Source organism: Centruroides sculpturatus, unplaced genomic scaffold (genome assembly GCF_000671375.1).
Source record: "Centruroides sculpturatus isolate CEXI.00-Female unplaced genomic scaffold, Cexi_2.0 scaffold1579, whole genome shotgun sequence".
NCBI classification, from domain to species: Eukaryota; Metazoa; Arthropoda; class Arachnida; order Scorpiones; family Buthidae; genus Centruroides; species Centruroides sculpturatus.
The window spans coordinates 18,905-40,632 of NW_019385771.1; the positions used below are offsets into that span (position 1 = coordinate 18,905).

The 21,728-nt window shown below is 33.8% G+C and overlaps 1 protein-coding gene across 1 annotated transcript; it reads right to left on the reverse strand.

The window, feature by feature from the left end:
* Nucleotides 1–4,355: 4,355 nt before the first annotated feature.
* LOC111642005 lies at nt 4,356–16,458 on the reverse strand. The gene is made up of 5 exons (XM_023388262.1): nt 16,443–16,458; nt 14,669–14,790; nt 9,734–9,833; nt 4,815–5,108; nt 4,356–4,698 (listed from the first exon to the last, which is right to left on the reverse strand). The coding sequence occupies exons 1-5, from the start codon at nt 16,456–16,458 to the stop codon at nt 4,478–4,480; spliced, it is 753 nt and encodes a 250-aa protein (XP_023244030.1). The 3' UTR covers nt 4,356–4,477.
* Between the last annotated feature and the right edge of the window lie 5,270 nt (nt 16,459–21,728).

Sequence of the window (21,728 nt, forward strand, 5' to 3'; positions counted from 1 at the left end):
CGAGAAAGAGAGCAAATCATGCCTCCACCGATGATTTCCTGTTTGTGGTCCAGACGGTTAAAAATGTAGCTAATGTAACGAAAACGAAACGAACCTAACCGAAGCGACGCCATTTTCGAACCATTAATAACATTAACCCAGATAGCTGCAGATAGCACTCGTGTAAACGCGGGAATTGAGGTAAGGCTTACCTCCGCACTTAGCACATGGCGGAAAGAAACCGGTTAGGTCTGGATATGGCACTAGCCCACAAGTACCAAACTTCTGTGCAGCCTCTCCGGTGGGGAGATAGCGAAGAAAACTGTAAGATGTTATATTATTAAATATTGTGGCGGGGTCAATAACGGGGGGCGCCGAAAAATCACAACTATATGGCATGTTCGTTATAGTAACAAATACGATATTGGGTTCGAGGATATGAAGGAGACTACGGCTTATATAACCGCCGAAAACCGTTACGAGTGTCACGTGACCCGCGGTCGGCACCCATTGGCTTGCGGAGCCTCGGGGGGCGGTCCGAGTGTCACGTGACCCGCGTCCCATTGGCTCTCGGAGTGCGCTGCATCTCTATGGCTGAGGAACAACCACGTGATTTGGCTGTCATGCGCAGTGCTGTCGTTGGGCTCATTTGTCTCAAATATGAGTTCCGAAATGTTTCTGGTAAGACGACGTGCTGGACTAGTGGACAAAGGCTTGGACTACAGTCAACATAGACCCGGGTTCGCGGCCCGGCCAAGGTAAGACTAATAAATAATAATGTATAGTTATATCTACAGGCAATAGATGGCGACTACGGATGACTTCAGGCGGGTGACGTGGACTGTGGGCCGGCGCAGAAGGGAATGCAGAAGGGACAGACGGCGAAGACGGAGCGGGGAAGCGCGAGGAGAGACAGACCTAAGCAAGGGGTTAGCGAGAGCGCGTTAAAATTTTTTTTCGCGCGGTAGACTGCCTTTTGACCACGATGTCACGTGACCGGAAATGACGTAGCCGAAACTTCAGGGGCTTATATCTCGCGAAGGGTCGCGCGTAGGGGGGTGGTTCATTAGACATTTATTGTTCGTACGGGGGAGGGCTACCCGTTGGCGGGGGTGGCTACCCCCTCATTCGGAGGGTAAATCTTACCGTAGACTGAACCTCCTCACATCGTCCATTTCCATTGACGAAACAAAGTTTTTGAATGTTCTGTACCAGTGGGACCACTGCTGAGAGGAACCACTAATATTCGGATCAACATTAAAACGTTCAGGTTTAAGAAGACTATCCATCCCAAGTAGTTTTAGACACGAATAAATTGTAGTATAAAGAGACAAAGACGTTACCTTACCAAAAGGTTTTATTCGTGTCTAAAACATGCGACCGTTACAAATCAAATGCAGCAAGAAACAGTGCTGCCAGACCAAGAGACTACTACTGTAGGGAAGAGTGTTGCCACCCTGTGACACTACTACAAGAATTATGTATTATTATTCCGAAACAGGCACCGCACAGACAATTTACCAGGATGGACTACAAATTATAGAATTTGCAAATGGACAGATTGAAACTCACCATGTAAACGGGGTTAAAACCGTGGCCTTCAGAAATTCTCAATTTACTTTATATTCCGATGGTTCCGAAGAGAGCATCATGTCCAGTGAGTTTGTGATTTTATGAACTGCTGATGATGCGAACAACGAAAGAAATGACTGAAACAAAAATTTTTTTGTAAGAGTCATTCTTTTATTTTATGAATATTAAATAATCGTTGGCCATGTAAAACTTTTATTTTTTACTTAAAATAGTAAATGTTTATTAGTTTTCAGGGAGGGTGTAAGCTACATTAAGATATCACACTCATATCTACTGTAAACAAAGCGCTAAGAGTTTTATTCTTGTCTAAAACAAAGTCCTCTATGTAATCTCAGACAATGTTATTATTTCAGTTATATAAATATAAGAATAATAGAACACTTTGTTTATCACTTAACAATTCTGTCAGTTTTGATTGATTTTAGTTTTTTCATACAATACTCTTACGAAGTTAAGAAAAAGTCGATTAAATTAAAACCTGTGTTATAATTGGTGTTTTTCTGTTTCAATTGTAAAAATATTTCTAAAGCGATTAAAATTCTAAAGTTGTTTACAGCATCGTAAAAATAATATTTAAGTTTTAAAATTTACCAAAATGTTAATCAGAATTGTCGAAACGTAAAATAATTTCGATAAATATTTCGTTTCATGAAGTATTTCCTTGTTAAAAATAGTCAAACTGCACTAAACTTTTATTAGATCTGTAACTATTGAAGACCTCAGCCCACAGATTTTTATCAAATTCAGATCAGCATCTTTCCACAGCCACTTCAGCAGTATCAGATGGTCATGTTTCTACAGCCATTCTTGTGTAAGATTCGCCATATGTATCGGTGATTTATCCTACACAAAGGCCAAACAATGTCTGCCCATATAGAGTGTGTAGAAATGACATTAAGTCATTTTCTAAAATATCAGCGTAATTGGCGCTGTTAAATTGCCATCAATGTGACTGAGCTCTCCAGGAATTTCAGGACTCATCCATCTCAATACGCCTGCAAACAAAAAACTATGTATAAAGCTTTTATGATAATTAAGGAAATGTGAAACTAAAACGCAAAAGTATGCACTAAGTAATGACCTGCAGGTTAATAAAAATATAATATACAGTTTGTCCAGGAATGAAAGATCAATTAAAAGTGACCATTACATGAAACGAATCAAACATATTTAGCTTTTCACGACATTGAATGGGGAGTTTTTTACTCAGCATACTGTTATTCTCTACATAACTAAACTAAAAATATATATCTATTAGATATTCTTAAATATAACATCAAACTTTTGTAAATTAAAAAATTACATAAAATAAATCAATATTCTAAAGTTATTAATTATTTTAATTTTAATGATACAGTAAAAGTCTGCAGCACCATCACAACAATTCATAATTCATTCTAAACTAAATTCAATAAAAAAACAAAAAACTTAAATAACTACATGAGAGAACTATCTGAAACAAATTAACAACCAACTAGGTTAAAACTTACCTAGAAAAAGAAAAACAACAATTTATATCACTTAAAAAGAAATCGGATAGTCTCCCAAGCAGTCCATGCAACCACAGGTTAAATAATAGGCAGACCACGTTCCAAGACGAAATTTACATAAAATAACCACTATTTTTGCTTTAAGCCTTAAAAATAAATCAAAATCAGAAATAACTTTTTTAAATTGATTAAATGAAAAACAGGGAACCCCAAATGCTCACGTAATTTTGATAAAAAAGTACAAACAGCGATAATATGAAATGCATCGAATGGCGAGTCGGCCACACCACATATGCAACTGACCCTTCTAGAAAAAGAAAAAACAATTTATATTACTCTTTCAAAAAGAAATTGGATAGTCTCCTTGAGTGTTTTTCTAAGGTTTTGATAAAAGAAATGTTCGAGGATTGGATGCTACAAATGTGCTCTGTGATTATTTTGTGATTTTTGCGGTAATTCAGGTCGGAGGATATTATATTTAGTGTTTACGTATATCGGAAGGCAAGAGGATTGACATAACGTCAAGTAGGACTTTTAAATCCCACCCCTTTTTAAATTATTTGCTTAAAACCGTAATTTTCGGTTATCCGGATTTTGAATTTTTGATTTACCGGANAGAGCACTATTGCATTTGGTTGAGTACCAAAATGTAACAGAAGGAATGCAGAGAATCACTGAATAATTTTTTAAGACAATAAACAACGATTCTACTAATTTAATTAATTTTTTGTACGTTTTGTATCCTGACATGGATTTACTTGAAAAACTAGACTTTTTATATTTTTTATACCTGCATCATTTATTTTCTTTCGCAATTCTAGCTGAAACATACGAAATCTTACTTAAAAATATATTCAATAAATGCCTTTTAATGTCATGACATTGTGGAAATTGTTTTTGTGCCAATTCCTTAACCTGATTTAAGAAATTGTTTTTCCACATTACTGGCATTTATAGAGGAAAATTTTTCTTCAGCACAGGTAAATAGCAACTCCTTTACCCATAGGAGCATATTATACTCTATGACAAAATTGTTGGATATGTCAGTGCACTTTTTTAAAATTCTTTCGCATTTATCAGCTTTTGTATATGTTGAAGTATAGTCTCTGTAGTTTTAGTTTCAATTGACTGTGACCAACTGTTACCGTGGCAGTCTTCAATGTTTACTTGCTTATGGCATATGCTGCAAGAAAATACATGAAATCTTGCTCAAGTTTCATATTGTTTACCTGCTATTCTCCTTTACACATAAATTCATCATCGATGAAGCAACTTTCTGTAACTGGACTGTTCTGAGAGTTATCTAAAAACTTGAAGGAATTTCCCATCATCATCATCATAATTTGAAGATGAAGGAGCTTTTAGTTACTGAGCAATGGTCGTCAATTGCAGGTTATTCTTGAATTCAAGTGCAGTTAGTGCAGGATTATTTTTTTTAATGCACGAGAATAAATTTTCAAGGAAATTCTGACTGTACCTGGATGTAAAAAATAAAAAAAAAGGAAACTATGCTTCTGTAATAGTAACTGTGCTAAATCTAAAACTGAAGTGGTAGACAATATAGCCCCAACTGTACTGGATTCCAACCACTTCCAATTGTTGAGGGCATTGAAAATTTTAAGAAGACAACCGATTTGTCATATTTGTTCTTATCGTGAAGACTGAGCGCTGTAACAGGACATCTTTATGACATGAAATTAAACCATTTCACAATAACTTTAATAAACTAAGCTGTAGTTTCAACATTTCTACTCCAACCAACTTCATCCATCATGTATCGCAATGCAGTACTAGTATTACGATTAAAAAATTTCAAGGCAACATTAACCCTTATTTTCAGAAAATTATATGTACTAAGATGCTGTAAAGTATGTTGAGGTGCTAACTTCAACTCACAACATTGATAGTTAGCTAAATTAATAACATGATGCAGATCTACAACATTCGTTGAAAGATTATATTTATGAATAGTTTCAGCTGATAGAATAATATTTACATTATTTAACAGGGCAGCACAGATATTTTTCAAAACGTGTGACAGATCTCCTATAAAGTACGTATATCTAGATGAATCGTAAGGATTGTGAGGTTTTAGAGTTCGATGCCACTTGACTTAGGTGAGAGGTCTATTGACCTTCGCTTTTCTCGGTCAGGATGACGCGAGAAGTCTTTTGGCGTATGGGGGTTTATTTAAGTAATAGACATGCTTACAAATAGTTGACAAGACTGCTATCCCATTGGAGATGCCAAAAGAAGCGTAGGAGAGTTCGTCCATACAATCTTCTTTCTTGGAGTCCTGGAAAAAGTTTGTCTCCAAGGACACTTTACGAAGTTCAGAAAAAGTTTTTCTGGCGGGTATGGGCAGAGGCCAGAGTAGTCGTTCGCACTCACACTTAGCCTAATGGGGTCGTCCTCGATCCTTGGCTTAATCCTATGCAGAGATGATGGTGGACTGACCAGTTCCAAAACTTCATTGTGTCCTGGATTTCAGGCTTTTATGTCATTTTTTACCCGAAATTCCGCTTTTTGCTTGTACGAATGGTGGTCTCTTATCACTCGATTTGTCCCTCTTTATTTCCAGGGGCCTGATTCGGGTCGCAGGATAGCTGAACATACCTGTTCAGGCCATTGCCCTTTGAAATCGGACCATGCCCTTCCCCGAGTGACGTAAATTTTGTTCTAATGTGTTTCTCTTACTCGGAGAAGGTGCAGCTGGGTCCAATCAGTCCCAGCCGCCGCCTCCTCTGGAGGCGGCGGCTGGGAAGGAGGAAACGCAAATTTCCGCCTTGAACTCGGTGAAAAATAACTGCTGAACTCGCCCTAATCGTCGATTTCCCGCTGTTTCATATGATCTATGACTGGGTAAGTGTCAATTTTGTCTGGAAATGCGACAATTAAATCGTGTCGCATCCCTCTCCTTTACAGCCATGGTCCTGTTTACAAAATAAGTCAATGTTAAACTAGATGTTGCTTGTCGGAGAGATTAGTAAAAAAGCAGTTGGATTAACGTAACTGGTTGTGTAACAAAGGAACAGAGAGTGCACAAAGATTACACACAGTCTTTAGTCACGGAAGGTCTGTGCTAGAAAGGGGAGAGTGAAATGAGGTCACCTTCCCCGAGGGGTCAAGAGCGCCACCAACCTTTTATTACGTCAGAAGAACATCTACAAAACATCGCGAACGTTGATTCTAATAGTCAATGATTTATTGGCTTTACCTCGACAGCCAGTTTCCCATTGGGGAGATGTCCCGGCCTCACAGAGTTAATTTTGTAACTCTTTGTTAATGTGAAACCCTGTTGTCTGATAAAAGCTTGAGATCAATTTCTTGTATACTATTAATTGGACGACCTCTAAGGAAATGTGCAGATGTCAGACCTTCAAGATCTTCCGGATCAGAAGATGAAGGGAAAATGGGACGAATATGTAGAATTTCTTCTATTTGATTCGTTATTGTAAGAAATTCTTCCAATGTGAATATCGCACTTCCTTCAACTCTTTAAAATTGTATTTAAAGGATTTAACTCTGGCCTCCTACAATCCACCAAAATTAGGGGTTTAAAGTTTCACTGAATTTCTTGAGGACAAGTAATTAGCTAATTTTTCATTTGGATTTTTCACCATGTTATGTAATTGCTTCAACTCATTTTGAGCTCTAGTAAACGTCCTTGCATTGTCATTAAATAGTTTGACACTTTTACCACGTCTAGAAAAAGGTCTTTATTGCATAAGTACATTTTATTGTTACACGTCCTTTCTTTGTTATATTTTATAAGAAAATGTCCACTAAGATCAATCCCTGAACAGATAAAAACATAATTTTGATTTAGTCTCATAAGGTACTGTCGGTTACCTAGAAGTTGTTCCGAAGCGACTGATTTAGTCTTGAAACAAGTGATACATCCATGAACAATATTTCTACAAAGCGATCTACCATTTAAGGGCCAAACTATCTGTCTTACTTGATACAATACAGCTTGTCGATCAAGATGTAAATACAGTCGACTCCTTATAACACGGAGATACGTTCCATTCTTTTTGAAATTCATGTTTTACGAGTCCTTAATTAAATACATGAGCCAATGTGTACTGCCCGGCACGTAAGCAGTTTACGGACTATGGCTGTTTGAAAGGTTTTCTTCCATAAAATTAATCGATTCTAGACTACTTTGACTCACCATTTCCAAAACACATATAATTTCTTGATAATAATTCATATAAACTATGCTATAAACAAAAAAATGTAGGATTACTTACCGTTCGATGACGCCATTGCTTAAGCTTGTTTTCGTCGCGGAGTGGCGCATCGAATGGAGGGGGCGCGTTTCCTGATAAATTATTTTTCTGCGAAAAATTCGCTGAACTTTGGAGACATCATTAATATAAATATAATTTTTATGGCCATTAAATAATAAATGGTTTTTAGAAGGTCCGTTCAAACTCAATGGTTTGTGCAATATCCGCTATTGGTATAGATTCGACCAATCCTGTCACGAGTCGGAGATGATGTTTTACCGAATTATACGAGTTTCTTTAGCGTGTTTATATGAATACGGTCGCAATTTTTTCGCCATTATATACGAATCAGAATTATATGAATCTGTTTTATAGGGGAGTCTACTGTATATCTTATGGAAATAAAGTAAAATAGTTTTAGTTAACGAATGTTTAGCATATAATATAGCAGGATGTTTTTTAAATAAAAATATATATTAGCATTTTGTAATCGGCTTCCAGCCTGCAATACATTATCACTATGTAAAAACGCCCACAAATTGCTAATTGTATAAATTTTATGCAATAGTTTTCCCGCTTAAATGACCTGGCAGTGAATGCTTTCGCACTAATGGATGGAAAAGTACTTTTTTGTCTCGGCTCGACATTAGCACTGGAGATAGAATTTCTTTCTTTAGCATAACACAAGTTTCCTCTTGTAGTTTAAACAACAAAATGTGGCATTTCAGTTTTTTCTCCATTGTGGATTTTTAACAAGCAATTAAAACATAGGTTTTTTCTTTTTACAAACTCTATTCTATCATTCACCTTAAGCTCTTGAAATTTTGCATATTTCTATACTGAATGGTCTCCCTTACAATACACATATTGTCCCTTCATTTGAGATGACAAAGAACCCTAGATGTAAACTTTTCACTAGTGTTAAATTTGGTTGGATGAAGAGTTCTAACACTACTTCTAAAAAAATGTAGTAAATCGTTTAACGTAGGAATATCATAACTTTTAAGAGAACGCACTCACCAACTTATGGTTACTGTATATAACTTTTTTTATTTAGACATACTGGGAAAACCCATGATGCGGGGAATATATACAACACAATCATTAGATATACAATACAAAATACAGTAATATTACAATTAATGGATTAATACAGAGAACAAAAAAGCAGAATATATATAAATAAAATACAAATTATACAAAACCAATAATAAGAAGTAATATTTTAAACAAAATATCAACATAAAAATTGTGGGGAGAACTATACAAACAATAAAAAAACAAATTATAGGGGGTGTAGTCAAGTTTTTATATAAGACAAAAAAAAAGAAGTTAATTATCACGTATTTAGCTTTAAAATATATAAATAGGAAAGGTCATCGTTGCTGTGTGATTTACACTGACTCAGTTAGTGCACTTCAGGCTTTGATCTCGTGCGAACCTAGTTCTCACTCTATAGTGATTAAAATTCATAATCTTATTTGCCATTTTTTTACGAGGAACCTCTCTATAAAATTTTGTTGGGTACCTGGGCACATCGGCGTAAGAGGGAACGAAGAAGCTGATGCAGCTGCAAAGGCAGCTAGTCCTTCACAGCATGAAATGTTTATTGAAGGAAGTGATTTGAAGCTAGTAGTTAAAAAACGACTAGCAGAGCAATGGCAAAACATGTGGAATGCACAAATCCACAATAAACTACACGAGATCAAGCCGAATATAGAAAATTGGACACATAACAAACATTATGACAGGAGATCTGAAGTAATTCTTACTCGTTTGAGAATTGGGCATACTCGGTTGACTCATCTATACCTTTTGAAGGGTGAAGATTAGCCATTATGCCGATATTGTAACTGTACTGTAAGTGTTAAACACATGCTTTGCAACTGCATTGCCTCTGAAAAGATACGTAGACAGCATTTTGGAAATGCAAGTTTTAAAGAGATTCTGGGTCAGAGGCCAAATCTTGATAAATTGTTGAACTTTCTGAAAGTCACTAATTATTATAAACAAATTTGATTATTTATTTATCTATTTATTTATTTATATGTTGTTATTATATACATGTGTACTGTTATATATTTTTGTTATTGGTATTATTATTTATTATTTTATTTATTTATTTAATATTTTACATTTTATATTAATTTATAGTTATTAGATTATATTATTTTACCATATGACATGGCGCAGCTTGGTCTATGTGGCCCTTGCGCCAATAAACCCTAATGTAACTAACTAATTATCATGTCAAACAGCAGATAGTTTCCCAAAATTTCTTAGCCATGAACACATTTAAAGGAAAAACTAATGCTACCTTTGGACAAAATCGAATGCTCCAATATGCAAAACAAATCAGAATATAGGTCAGTCTACTCAAATGACCACAATAAGTTCCAAAATTTTTTCAAACGAAATAGTAGAGACACAAAATACTTTCACATAGATTTTCTAAACTAGTACACCTAGCTATCACATGAAACGCATCCAATAACTGATCACCTTGGTAATGTACGCAAATACCTTTGTAATAATTCTGCAAATAATTAAGAGAGTTACATCTAATTTGCATTATCGTAGAACTGATATTATAAGAGAAATTGTTTGTTTGTTTTTATCTTTACGACTAGGTGCAAAGAGAAATTGTTATTATAAACAAAACGGTCCAAAAACGATTTATGTAAATACTTGTAGCAAATATTGTAAGAGCTCACTCTAATATGCTGATTCAAGTCCAAAATAAAGTTATCAAATTAATTTCAGTAAAGGACAACAGTTATTAATTTTGATGAATTATTAAATAATAATGCCATTATTAACATAAATATTCCTTAAACTTTTGGTTCATATAAAGTCCTCCTTATTTAAAATATAACATAAACACATTTTACTCCAACGTTTTTCATCCAATTCCTTTGTTCTAAAAATCCAATTCAAACACTTATTTAATACTACAACGGAAAAAGATAATAGCGAACACTCCATAAAAATTAAATATCTTGGTATTTATATTTTCCATTATACTTAAATATAACACCCAGATATTTATATTGCGAAATTACTTGTATTACCTCCTTTCTAAACCACCATTTATCAAACTTAGCAAGTTTACCTGCATTACGGAAAACAACAATTTCAAATTTTATAAGATTCAAACTCATATTACTTTCTATTTATCCAGAATATTAATAAATCCTTGTAAACCTCTAACGGAGTCGGCAATCAAAACTATGTCATCTGCATATGCCAATATTTTAACACTAGTGCCATTCACATCGATACTTTTATAATCAGAACTATTTATTTATCTGTTCAATTCAATAATTTAAATCTAAACGAAAACAGGACTCAAAACAACCTTGTCTAACACCTGTAGCAGTAAAAAAAGGCCTAGAACAAAGAAGGCCCATTTAATTCTAACATTAGACTCTATATAATTCTGTAAGCAAAGAAAACATGTAAAACTCAAACCATATTTTAAGAGTTTTTCTCACATTAAGTTCTTATCTACGGTATCAAAAGCTGGAGAGAAATCAGCATAGAACGCAAAATATGCAAATGCAAAATAACATTATCTATCGTAGAATATTTTTCTCGAAAATCAGCCTGATTCTCAAATAAGATATTATTTAAAGTTAATCGAGTTACCAACCTATGATACAGTATATTACAAAAAATCTTTGAGACAAAATTTAGCAGAGAAATTCCTCTCTAAATTACTGGGAATCGATTTAGAGCCATTTTTATATGCTGGGCATAAAATAGCACTTTCCCAGATCTCAAGATTCTATCAAATCTTTTAAGCAATATCGGGAAAACGGAATTCATCCTCCAAATTTCCAAAGAGATACCATCAACCCCAGGCAGAGAGCCAGCTTTAACTTTACTTAAAACGTTACTCAACTCAAATTCCGTAATGTCTACATCCAAAATTTCGTCAGACCAAGTTAAACATTCATTGAAAACTGACAAATCTACAGTATAAGGAAGTAAAGAACCATATAAAAAAATATATATATATGTAAACCACTTTTCCAAAAAGAGATATTCACTGTACTAGTATTATTTTTAATTTTACACAAATTCAAAACCATTTATTATTATTACGAAGAATACCCGAATACTGAACCATATACAAAAGCTTTTTTTTCTTGGCTAAGCAAATTTTCTTAACCAAACCACGAAATAAAACAAATATTTTAGAATGTCATTCCAATCCACTTATATTAAAAGTTCGCCAAGTTCTATTTTCATTTTTTATCAATAAACGACAATCTAAATCAAACCAATTATTAATATTGATGCAATTGTGACCGCAGGGTCGGCACCTCTTTGGCGCCCTGTCAGGATGACACCACTGTGTCTTTTAACAGACACAGAAAAAAGGGTTATTGGCCGTTTATTTACGCGAACGGTCGCGTTGTGGACTTTTAGTTCCGGGATGGAGGCGTACCGAGAGAACCAGAGGAATCACACTATACATGCTCTATACATAATGCCCGTTTATTGTTCATTTTATCTATAGTCGCAATAGCTATATACAATCGGTTAATTAGCATATCAACTTTTTACCGGTTACCCGTATTTCTGAGAGAGAGCTCACATATATTTCGCGCGAGGATAAATACCTTAGTTCCAATCGTTGATTAGTCCTGGGTTGAATCGTTAATGGGTCTTCACAAAGTTCCTTCGAACGTTGAACCGGGTTTTTAGTATCACAAAGTTCCTTCGAACGTTGTCGGCGTAGTCCCTTCGAACAGCGAGTTCCTGGTAGCGACTTATCCGTTTTACTGTTATGATGCACAGTGCGCACTAATTTCCAGAGACTGACTCTTCCGTCTCGACCCCTCCTTTTTATAAAGGGGGTCTCTTTGGGTTTTTTCCACTGCCTTATTAGGACTGTTCTTTCTTCTCTGACCAATAGTCGTTTTCGAGATTTCGGGTGACACATTCGATGTATCATACTTGACAAGGAACTAAGTTCGTGGGAAAAGATTTTTATGTCTTTTTTTTATAGCAGTTTGAAGTTAGATTTTTTTTTCTTTTCCTCCCTTAACAAAAATTTTATTTAACGAATTTATTCACTAAACTCGACTCTCACACAATCCTTTGGTTTAAAATTCATATTACAGCAATTAGCTAACTCAAAAATTGACTAACTTACGTGTGATGAAGAAACACTTCCCAACAAATGTTTCTCAAAATCAGACACAAATCTGTTCATTATCTCAAAATTCCAAAAAAATTCATGAAAACTGTCCTTATTGTTCACCTAAGGTTGTAATGGATTGTCCAAACAATACCAAAGGAAAATGGTCCGACAAACAACAATCATCAACAAAATAATATTTAACACATTTCACAAAATTGAAGTATCTTTTGACCTCTGCTATTCACGATAGCATCCTTAGATATCCTGCTTCTTTTAGCGAGATCAACACCAAAAGCATCACCGATGTATTCAGGGACAACATTTTCTTCACCCACCCGAGCATTAAAAACACCAAGAATAATTAAATTAGAATCTTCATTAAAGTGAGAATTCATTAAAATCTCAAATTTCCTGCCAACTATGCTCATGCATAACAGAACATATCAAAAATTCATCCACGGGAAATATAATGTTAATCAAAACCAAAAATATTATCATCTCTATAAGTTACTTTATAACAGAAACTAACTCATAAATAACAACTATCCAACCTTAAATATACTCCTATTACCATCTCTGAAAGCATGACCAATAACACATAATTATAATCCGATAGATCTTCCAAATTCCTTTTATTACTATTAGAAGAATACCATGCTTCAGATATAAAAAATTACATCAAATTGCGATATATACTTCCAAAACAAATTTGGCATGTTTTTAATACCAACGCAATTCCAAGCCACTATAGAGGTAGCCTGGACCATTGATTGCTATGTAGAAACAGCAATAATTTTACCGAATCCTCATCAAATCCATATTTCATTTCATCAATAATTATTTTATCATAGGTTAAAATAATTCTATGAGCATTTACAGATTTCTTCTGCCTTCTAAATATCCTTAACTTATACCTAATGTTAATCGTTGAGAAAAGTCATCGTTAACAGATACATTCAGATTACGAGATTCAAAAACTGCTGTTTTAAAAGATAATTTATCATTAAAAGAAATAAACTGACAAATAATTGTTCTTATTATGTATATACTCGTTGTGTCTTAGTTATTATTTTTTATAATATATATATGTATTAAGTTGGGCGAATTAACCATTTTGCGTGGCGCAGCTTGTCTTTTGTGGCCCTTGGGCCAAAAAAAAACTGCAACCAACCAACCCTCTCCTTCCTCCAAACCATTTATGACTACATTATGAATTCTGCGCTGATTGTCCATATAATCCATCTCACGTTTCATATTCGACATTTTTATACGAATACTAGCTGCAAGGACCCGCTTCGCTGGGTTTTTATTTGTTCGTACATTTGTATGTAATATAGTTTTTATATATATATAAAATACTGTTTTTCTAAGCAATCTGGAATCTAGCTGCAAGGACCCGCTTCGCTGGGTTTTTATTTGTGGGCAAAAAGTAACGATAGTGAAGATTAAGATAATTACATTATAGCCAATCTTATCCGTTTTCACAAAATGCAAGAATTAGGTCTCCCGTTTCCAGACGTTTCCAGATAATTTTTCCATGAGCATAAAAATATGTTCGATTTCCCGCAAAAGCGCAAAAAACCGCCTGTAAATCTTGGCATGCCGCTTTATATTAACACTTCCTGGTCCCGATTCTATTTCTGATCGTCTCCTGTTCACATCCAGTCAAACGAACTATTTTCAACGTTTCTGGAACGTTTACGATCGTTCTATAATCGAACCAATATTTGAATTTTATGTTCGAATTTAATTCGAACGATATTCGAACATAAAATTCGAAATAGAAAACCACTTTCAGCCCCATATCTCCCGCACCCTTATAGCTATCGAGACGCAACCACCATAGTGCACGAATGGAGACTTGGGGCTACTACCACATACAAACACCATTCATGTGCGATGTGTATTTTTGGCGGAAAAGTGAAATATAGTGACACACACGTCCGTTTATATATATATATATATATAGAGAGAGAGAGAGAGAGAGAGATTATCAATGAAGGAGAAACTCCCCGCTCCAACCCAACCGAACCCACCTTTGCCTCAATATAAACTAATCTGACCTCAAAATCAACGAGTGCCTCATCGACATTCTTAAGCCATTCTGTTAGACGGTTGAGTCGCCTTATAAAATCCACCTTGCTATTAAGAGCAGCATGCATAAGCAATGATGAACGAACACCTTCCGATACATCAAAACTCAGATTTTATAATAATACCACAGCCTCCTCATTTTGGCCAGAACTACTCATTCTAGGTCTACTCGGTGTTCTTTCTGGAACAGTCGGTGAAAAAGTCTTCCTCTTTACTTCTTGAGACATAGTAAAAAAGAAGGGCTTACCTATAAGACAAAAAAGAACTTAATTATCACGTCAAACAGCAGATAGTCTCCCCGTATCTAATTTAAACTGAGCAATAAACATAAGCAATATGTTCCAGAATCCATCTATCTTAATAATTAAAACAGGGATGTCCAACCTTTTTGTTTTTCTGGGCCACATTGGAAGAAGTCATGGAGTTTTGGGCCACAAGTATATTTTGGCCCAATCCTTAAATATATAAGTATATTTAAGGATTAACATGTCTAGATTATAATAATAAGTATTAAAAGTTCACCACAAAGAAGAATATTTTTAAAAATTTCTTTTACACACACTTTCAATTTTTATTTAGAAATAGATAAATTCATTTATTATAAAGGAGACGAACAAAAATTTATTTGAAAAACACAAATATTTGTTTTATTTGGGTCTCTAATTAATAAAAAACGACGAAACACCATTTTAAAGTGCATTTTTATTCAACTAATATACAGTAGAGCGTCGATTTTCCGAATCAATTGGGGACTGGGGTTGTCCGGATAACTGATATTTCGGATAACTGATTTACGTACGAAAAAATAGTTTAACGTATCCGATGTCGAAATTTTTCTCCGTTGCATGTCACTTCGCGTTGAATTTTCGTTGATTTTAAGCCTAACGAAGACTATTGTATCGTTAAAAATTATTTTTTTATTTTGTACAAACAAAATAAATATATTGAAAAATATAAAAATAATAAAAAATTATACTTCAGATGTTAATTTAGTATCAAAAACGTAAAATATTTGAGTAGCCCAAGACGTAGCCAAAGATTGAAGCGCCACAGCACTGGCGAAAATTTAAATTTGCCGACTGGAATTTTTTCGGATGATTGACTTTCGGAAAATCGACGCTCTACTGTATTTATAAATAATATGTAGCCCAAAAAGTAACCAATGTGCTAACTGATATTTTTTACATCAAACTAATAAAAGGGTAGCCAAATTTGGTGCAAAGTAGCCAAATCTTGCAACGCTGAAAGGAATACTAAATAAAGCTGGAGTTGTTACTCAAAGGATTATAGACCCAAATGAGGGAAAAGGAGAGAAAGGACAAAAGATAAAGAAGTGAGGAAGGTTGGAAAATTAAGGGGGTATATTCGCATAACAGAAGGTCTATTTAATCTTTCTCATTACTTTTTATCTTTAGGTCTTCCTCTCCTTTCCCCGAATTTGAATCTATACTCCTTTGAGAGCCAACTCCAGCTTTATTTAGTATACCTTCCTCATTCACACATTTCTAAGTATTTGAAAATATTTCTTTTCCACTCAAAAATAAAATATGTACAAAGGTTTACGGCTTTGTGAAACTCCTTTTTTGAGTTTATACCGTTGAAATAAATAAGTACTGTAATAATAAAAATTGTCGGTTTTGTGTACACGTTTATTGGGCCGCGGATTGGACACCCCTGATTTAGAGCTTCTACAGATCTAGTGCATTCCGTTGTTTCACATCCAAAATTAAAGTCCAGAAGTAACAACAAAACTCGCTCGAAGCTATAATAAATCTTCATTAAAGCACGAATATAGATCATTAAAAAATTTAAAAATGATCAAAATTCCGACCTTTTATTGTAGGATTCAGCGCTTTCACAATAAAACACTGATAAAATTTTTCACAATACAGTATATACCGTGTCTTGAAGCCATATTGAACTGCTTGGAGCACTTTGGGGCCCTTTCGAGCCAGTTTGTTGTTACATCTGCGATGGACTGTAAAAAGGATGTAAAGATTTACATTAAAAATTAAAATTTTTTTCGAGTCTGTCTTTTAATACTTCAAATAAAAATTATCCTGCATTATGTAATTATGTTCTTTAAGCCACTAATTTTTTTACTAGAATACCTCTAGGATATTAGTTTCTATGCTATTTCAAAATCTCTGTTAAGGTTAGATAGAGATTGTACAATTTTTAGAGATTCTCTCATTAATGAATAACAATTGATTAAAAACTTGCGAATTAATTGCTAAAATTACAAAATTTTAATCATCGTTTCGCACCCTTTAAGAAGCTCCTCGCACTCTCAGGTCTGTGTGATCCCTGATTAAATTCATTCATAAACATTTCGCGAAGTTTATTCAAACCAATATACTGTATAACATATTTTTATTTCCAGTTAAATTAGCAACAAAGAATACTCAAAAGTAATTTCAGTTTTATGAAGGATGTGATCTTCACTTTTAACATCACTTTTAAAAGAAGTTCAATATACTATTTTTCGATATAACATTACATTTACTTTTACCAGTATTTACACAATCTTTCCCGTGGAATTGATGAAAACAATTCTTAGTACACTATTTCCATTTTAATGTATTACATTTTTACATACTTTGCATAGAATTTGTAAACATTTGTGTCTATCAGTTAACTATTTACACATTTTCATAAGTCAATTCTCCTTCGCTGTTTTCTTTTATAAAATTTGAGAAGTAGCTTGTAGACATAAAAATATTTAAACCTCCGGCTTCTAACGTTCCAGCACCTATAACTCCAAGCTGTACTTTGCATCCATTCTTATCTTCGTATATCAGAGGACCGCCTGAATCACCCTAAATTCCAAAATTTGATTTTTATAGGATCGTTTTTTTTTTATATATTCCTTACCTTTTTCTGTATTTTTATACTTACATACATAGTACTAACTCCTTGCTTTCGTGTCTGAAGTACTGAGCCATCGTATGGCTCCCCGTCAATTGTCAAGTCCCTAGGATCGATAACATCCGTGTAAGCAGCTCTAAGACAGTATTCGTAGTCTGTGTACTTATATTCTAAATAACATACATATAAATGTTGTATTAAAATTATCATGATATAATTCAATTTTATAATAAACTATCAGAAATTTTAGTGTTTTATAATCGATTTATAAGAAACAACGTTTAACTTTAAAGTCGTTATAATATTTTGTAAGTAATTTAAAAAGTTTTCCCGAAATTCTAGGAAAATAGTAATAAATTTGGAGAATGGACAAGCTGTTAAGAGAGGAAAATGGTTGAATTCTTTAACTGAAAAAAATAAAATTGCACAAGATAAGAAAAGCAGTTCCTTACATCTTGTGAAATGCAAAGGTCTGCGAAGTATAATAGTGCATTTGCAACATACAAGATGTATATTCATATTGTCAGGGGCTAGCCGTGGTAGAGAGGCTGGGTAAGTCTCTTTGCTACTTATCCGTTAGCGTAATCGGTTGGACTGGCCCGCAGAGTCGAAGGATGGCTTTCTTAGACTTGTAATGAAAAACAAAAGTTCGTGAGAAACCCCTGCAAGTTTATTTTTCCTGACACCAGTTTAGATATAGCGTTAGGCACGCTCGTACTCTTTTGAGAGGAATTTCGAGTGGGGGGTTGCGAGTAAGTGGAGTGTATGTAGGCTCGGATTCGAGACAACGATAGGGCCATTTTAAAATAATAAAAATATTTAGTAAAATAAATAAAAACCAATACTACAAGATAATCGATTTGAACCTAACTCGCGAAAGAGAGTGTCCACATAAATTCTATATCTTGTATACTACCTCGTACGGGATTGGAGAGATAATTATTTGGAGTTTCTTGTCCGAACTATTGAAAGTGACGATAGATCCGAATGTGGAAGATCTTGGTTTCGTCTGTACTTAAATTCAACAACCTTTCGGCGAGGAAGGTTCTGGGAGGAAGCTGGTTCTCGGGCTTTTGGAGTAGACTTTTTCTCTCTGAAGGTCTTCGACGAACTCCTCGATCAGAGGAAATGATACGTCATATTGTAACGTCTTCATCTAATTAGAATGAAGGTTTTACCACACGTCAACAGGATGTGTGGAGATGTTTAGAGGGGCGAACATCCAGTGTTTTCCCTAAAATTTTGAGATAAAAGGTATGGAAAAGGAAATTTAACTTTCCTTGTGTCGGGAATGTGACACAACGTTTCCCCTTTTCAGTGGAAAGTTTTGTTTATTATTTTAATTATTTCTCTAAAATTTTATATTAAACAAAAAAATAAAATAAACGGGACAGTAGAATTCTCACAATATTATAAAGTTGAAACCCTTATGATCCGCTATGGTAAAATGTTATGAAATAGGAAGGAGGCGGTTACTCGAGTTGGAGTGCATATACTGTGCAATATATATGCTAAGTCTTGTTTGGCATAAGATAAATTAAGAAATCGTGAATAATTGAAATAGTTTTATATTTTGGAATTGCTCAAGTCTAAGAAATGCATGACAAATTCAGGATTGATTGTAAAATTTCCCATCATTTAGAAACAGCATGATTTATATTAGATGAGAATCTGTTGGATCTGGCCATAAATCATTAGTTCTGCCTTGAGATAAAGTGTAATAAATATCTAACGTCAGGCCTTACCTACAGGTAGAATAAAACGTTACTTTTATATAGTGAAAAAATTGTAAATCTAACTGCTTTGATATATTTACTATATTGCGATATCGACTAAATTTTAGAAAATAGTTCGTCTTGAATATTATCAATAGTTATTTGTTTTCTAATAAATCTTCAATGTGCAATTGATAGTGTTTTCTTTATTAGGCCAGTCAGTTAGATGCGCCTGCACAATACCTTTGTAGCTAGGTAGGAAATTATTTGCAGAATTCACAAGTAAATTTTTTTAATCAAGGTTTGTATAAGAAAGAGATGGTTTCTGGAACAAGTTTTACACCTAAATATTGTACAATATGACATTTTGGTTTGAAAACAGTAGCGAAACACTTCAGATTATTCATAATTTTTGTGAGTTACTGGTGAATCTAGTAAAGAATTACAACTTTGTACTGCATGTGATGTATAACACAAGGCAACTGGATTGTCTAAACTTTTTGAATATGATTTTACGATATGACTGAATCTATCAGTCATAACTCCAAGCCTAAAGGAAACTTATAACTATTTTGTTTAGTTCTTTTCTGTTAATAGCCTGCTACACACGGATTATTAGTCGTAAACATAATGGATTTATTATGAATGTATGAATCATTCTTTTTTACAGTTTAGTAATGACCTTCCCTAGGCTGTAATACGTGTATACAAAAATATAATCATTTGTTTCGTTTGCTCCAGAAAATTATTTATCTTTTAATTGTAAAAAAAGAATAGTTCTGTCTTTTCATCAAGGAATTATCACATGTTTGAAATATATGGAATGGCATAATGTAAATATATTTCAAATGACTTAATATAGAATTTTTGATCTGAATGTTTTACTTATATTTGGAACATATAATATTAAATAATTTATTTAAAAGATATTTACTTACCCATGTCTCCCCATCCTACTATAATTGCATCTTTCATAGTATTTTCCTTGTGTGACAATGGCAAAGCGATAGGTACAGGCTTTGGATTGGTTAGGCACAAATTAGAAACATCTTCTTTTAATATTAACAACACAATATCATATTTAAATTTCTTGTGATTATATTTTGGATGTTCAATTTTTTTCGAAAAAAAAATTAATTTTCCCATAAATTTATTACTGTTTCCGATTTTTCCAAATAAATTTTCGGCTGTGGCACTATAAAATATGAAAATTCAAATAAGAAGATATGGAAAAACATTTTTAAATGATAATTTATGTTATAAGTGATTATTATTATTTATTCTAGCAATTAAATAGTTTTATATTTAATTGTAAACAATTAAATATAAAGGAAGGTGGTATTAGGGAACCCCATTTTCATTATAGTGAATTGTAAACAAGGTATCATAACTACGCCCAGATTTTTGTGCGAAAAGTACTGGTAACAATTAAACTAACTGTTCCTAATTAGATTTTTTGCTAGCATAACTATAAGTATGGGTTTTGAAGGCTTCCGTAAAAAAGTCAGAAAGTAGTTTTTGGGAAGCCAGGTGGCAATATGAAACCCCATTGTATATTTTCAACAAAATGCTTTAATGTATTCAAAAACAAATAGAAAAGTACAAAAAAGTTAATTAATTACAAAATAATTTACTCCAATGTATTTTATCGAAAAAATGTTTTAATAAAAAAATATGACCTCCATCAACAATATATATTCCACCAGATTTTTTTCGATATTCTCAGGAAGAAATGGTTTTCTAACTAGTGGCTTTTTCACAAATTGCTCCGGATGAATGTCTGCTTGCAAAAAGAGAGTTCGCAAAGTAGTATTTGTCACCTCATAGAATTTTGCAGCTTTCTTCAGCTCCATTTTCTTGTCTCTTACCATACTCACTGCCTCTGCCATTTTCTTCTTGCTCCATGTCTCTCTCGTCGGGGTTTTCTTTGACTTGTTCAGCTGGACTGTAAGCATCTGAAAATTAAAAAAAATCACTTCGAAAAAATCATTTTTAAACTGATTTTTCGAAGTGATTTTTTTACACTTATCTATCCAGAAGTTTTTCAAATAAAATAACTTCGGAATTTAACTAGATCTACTTATTTATAGTTTTAGGTATCTATTTCTAATTTTTTTCATTCATCCACAACATACTTTTACAAAAATTATTCCATGGTTTGAATTTATGGGTAATACGGAACTCCAGAGGAGTCGTGTTCCATATTAAAAGCACAAATGCGGTTCGTATTTCACGCATCACCATCTTAGGTTAACTTAATTTTTGTCGACACCAAATTTTAAAAACGTTAACATAAGACAGACTAACATGCAGTCTACTCTTAGGCCTATAGAACGGGACTCATGCATCAGGGAATTTACAACTACATGATTTATATTTTAGAAGTAATTAAATTCACTTACCATTCAAAAGTTCGAAATTGCGAAAAATACATACGTCCTGTTTCACTGAGCATAACTGAAATGGGAGGCGTTCTCCCTTTGTTATGAATGTCTGCTTAGTGCAGCTCAGCCACGATTTGCTAGAGTTCGCCTCTATTATCAGTCTGAAATGGAGGGGTTCTATAATACCTGCGAATTCCATAATATCACCTTCTTTTCTA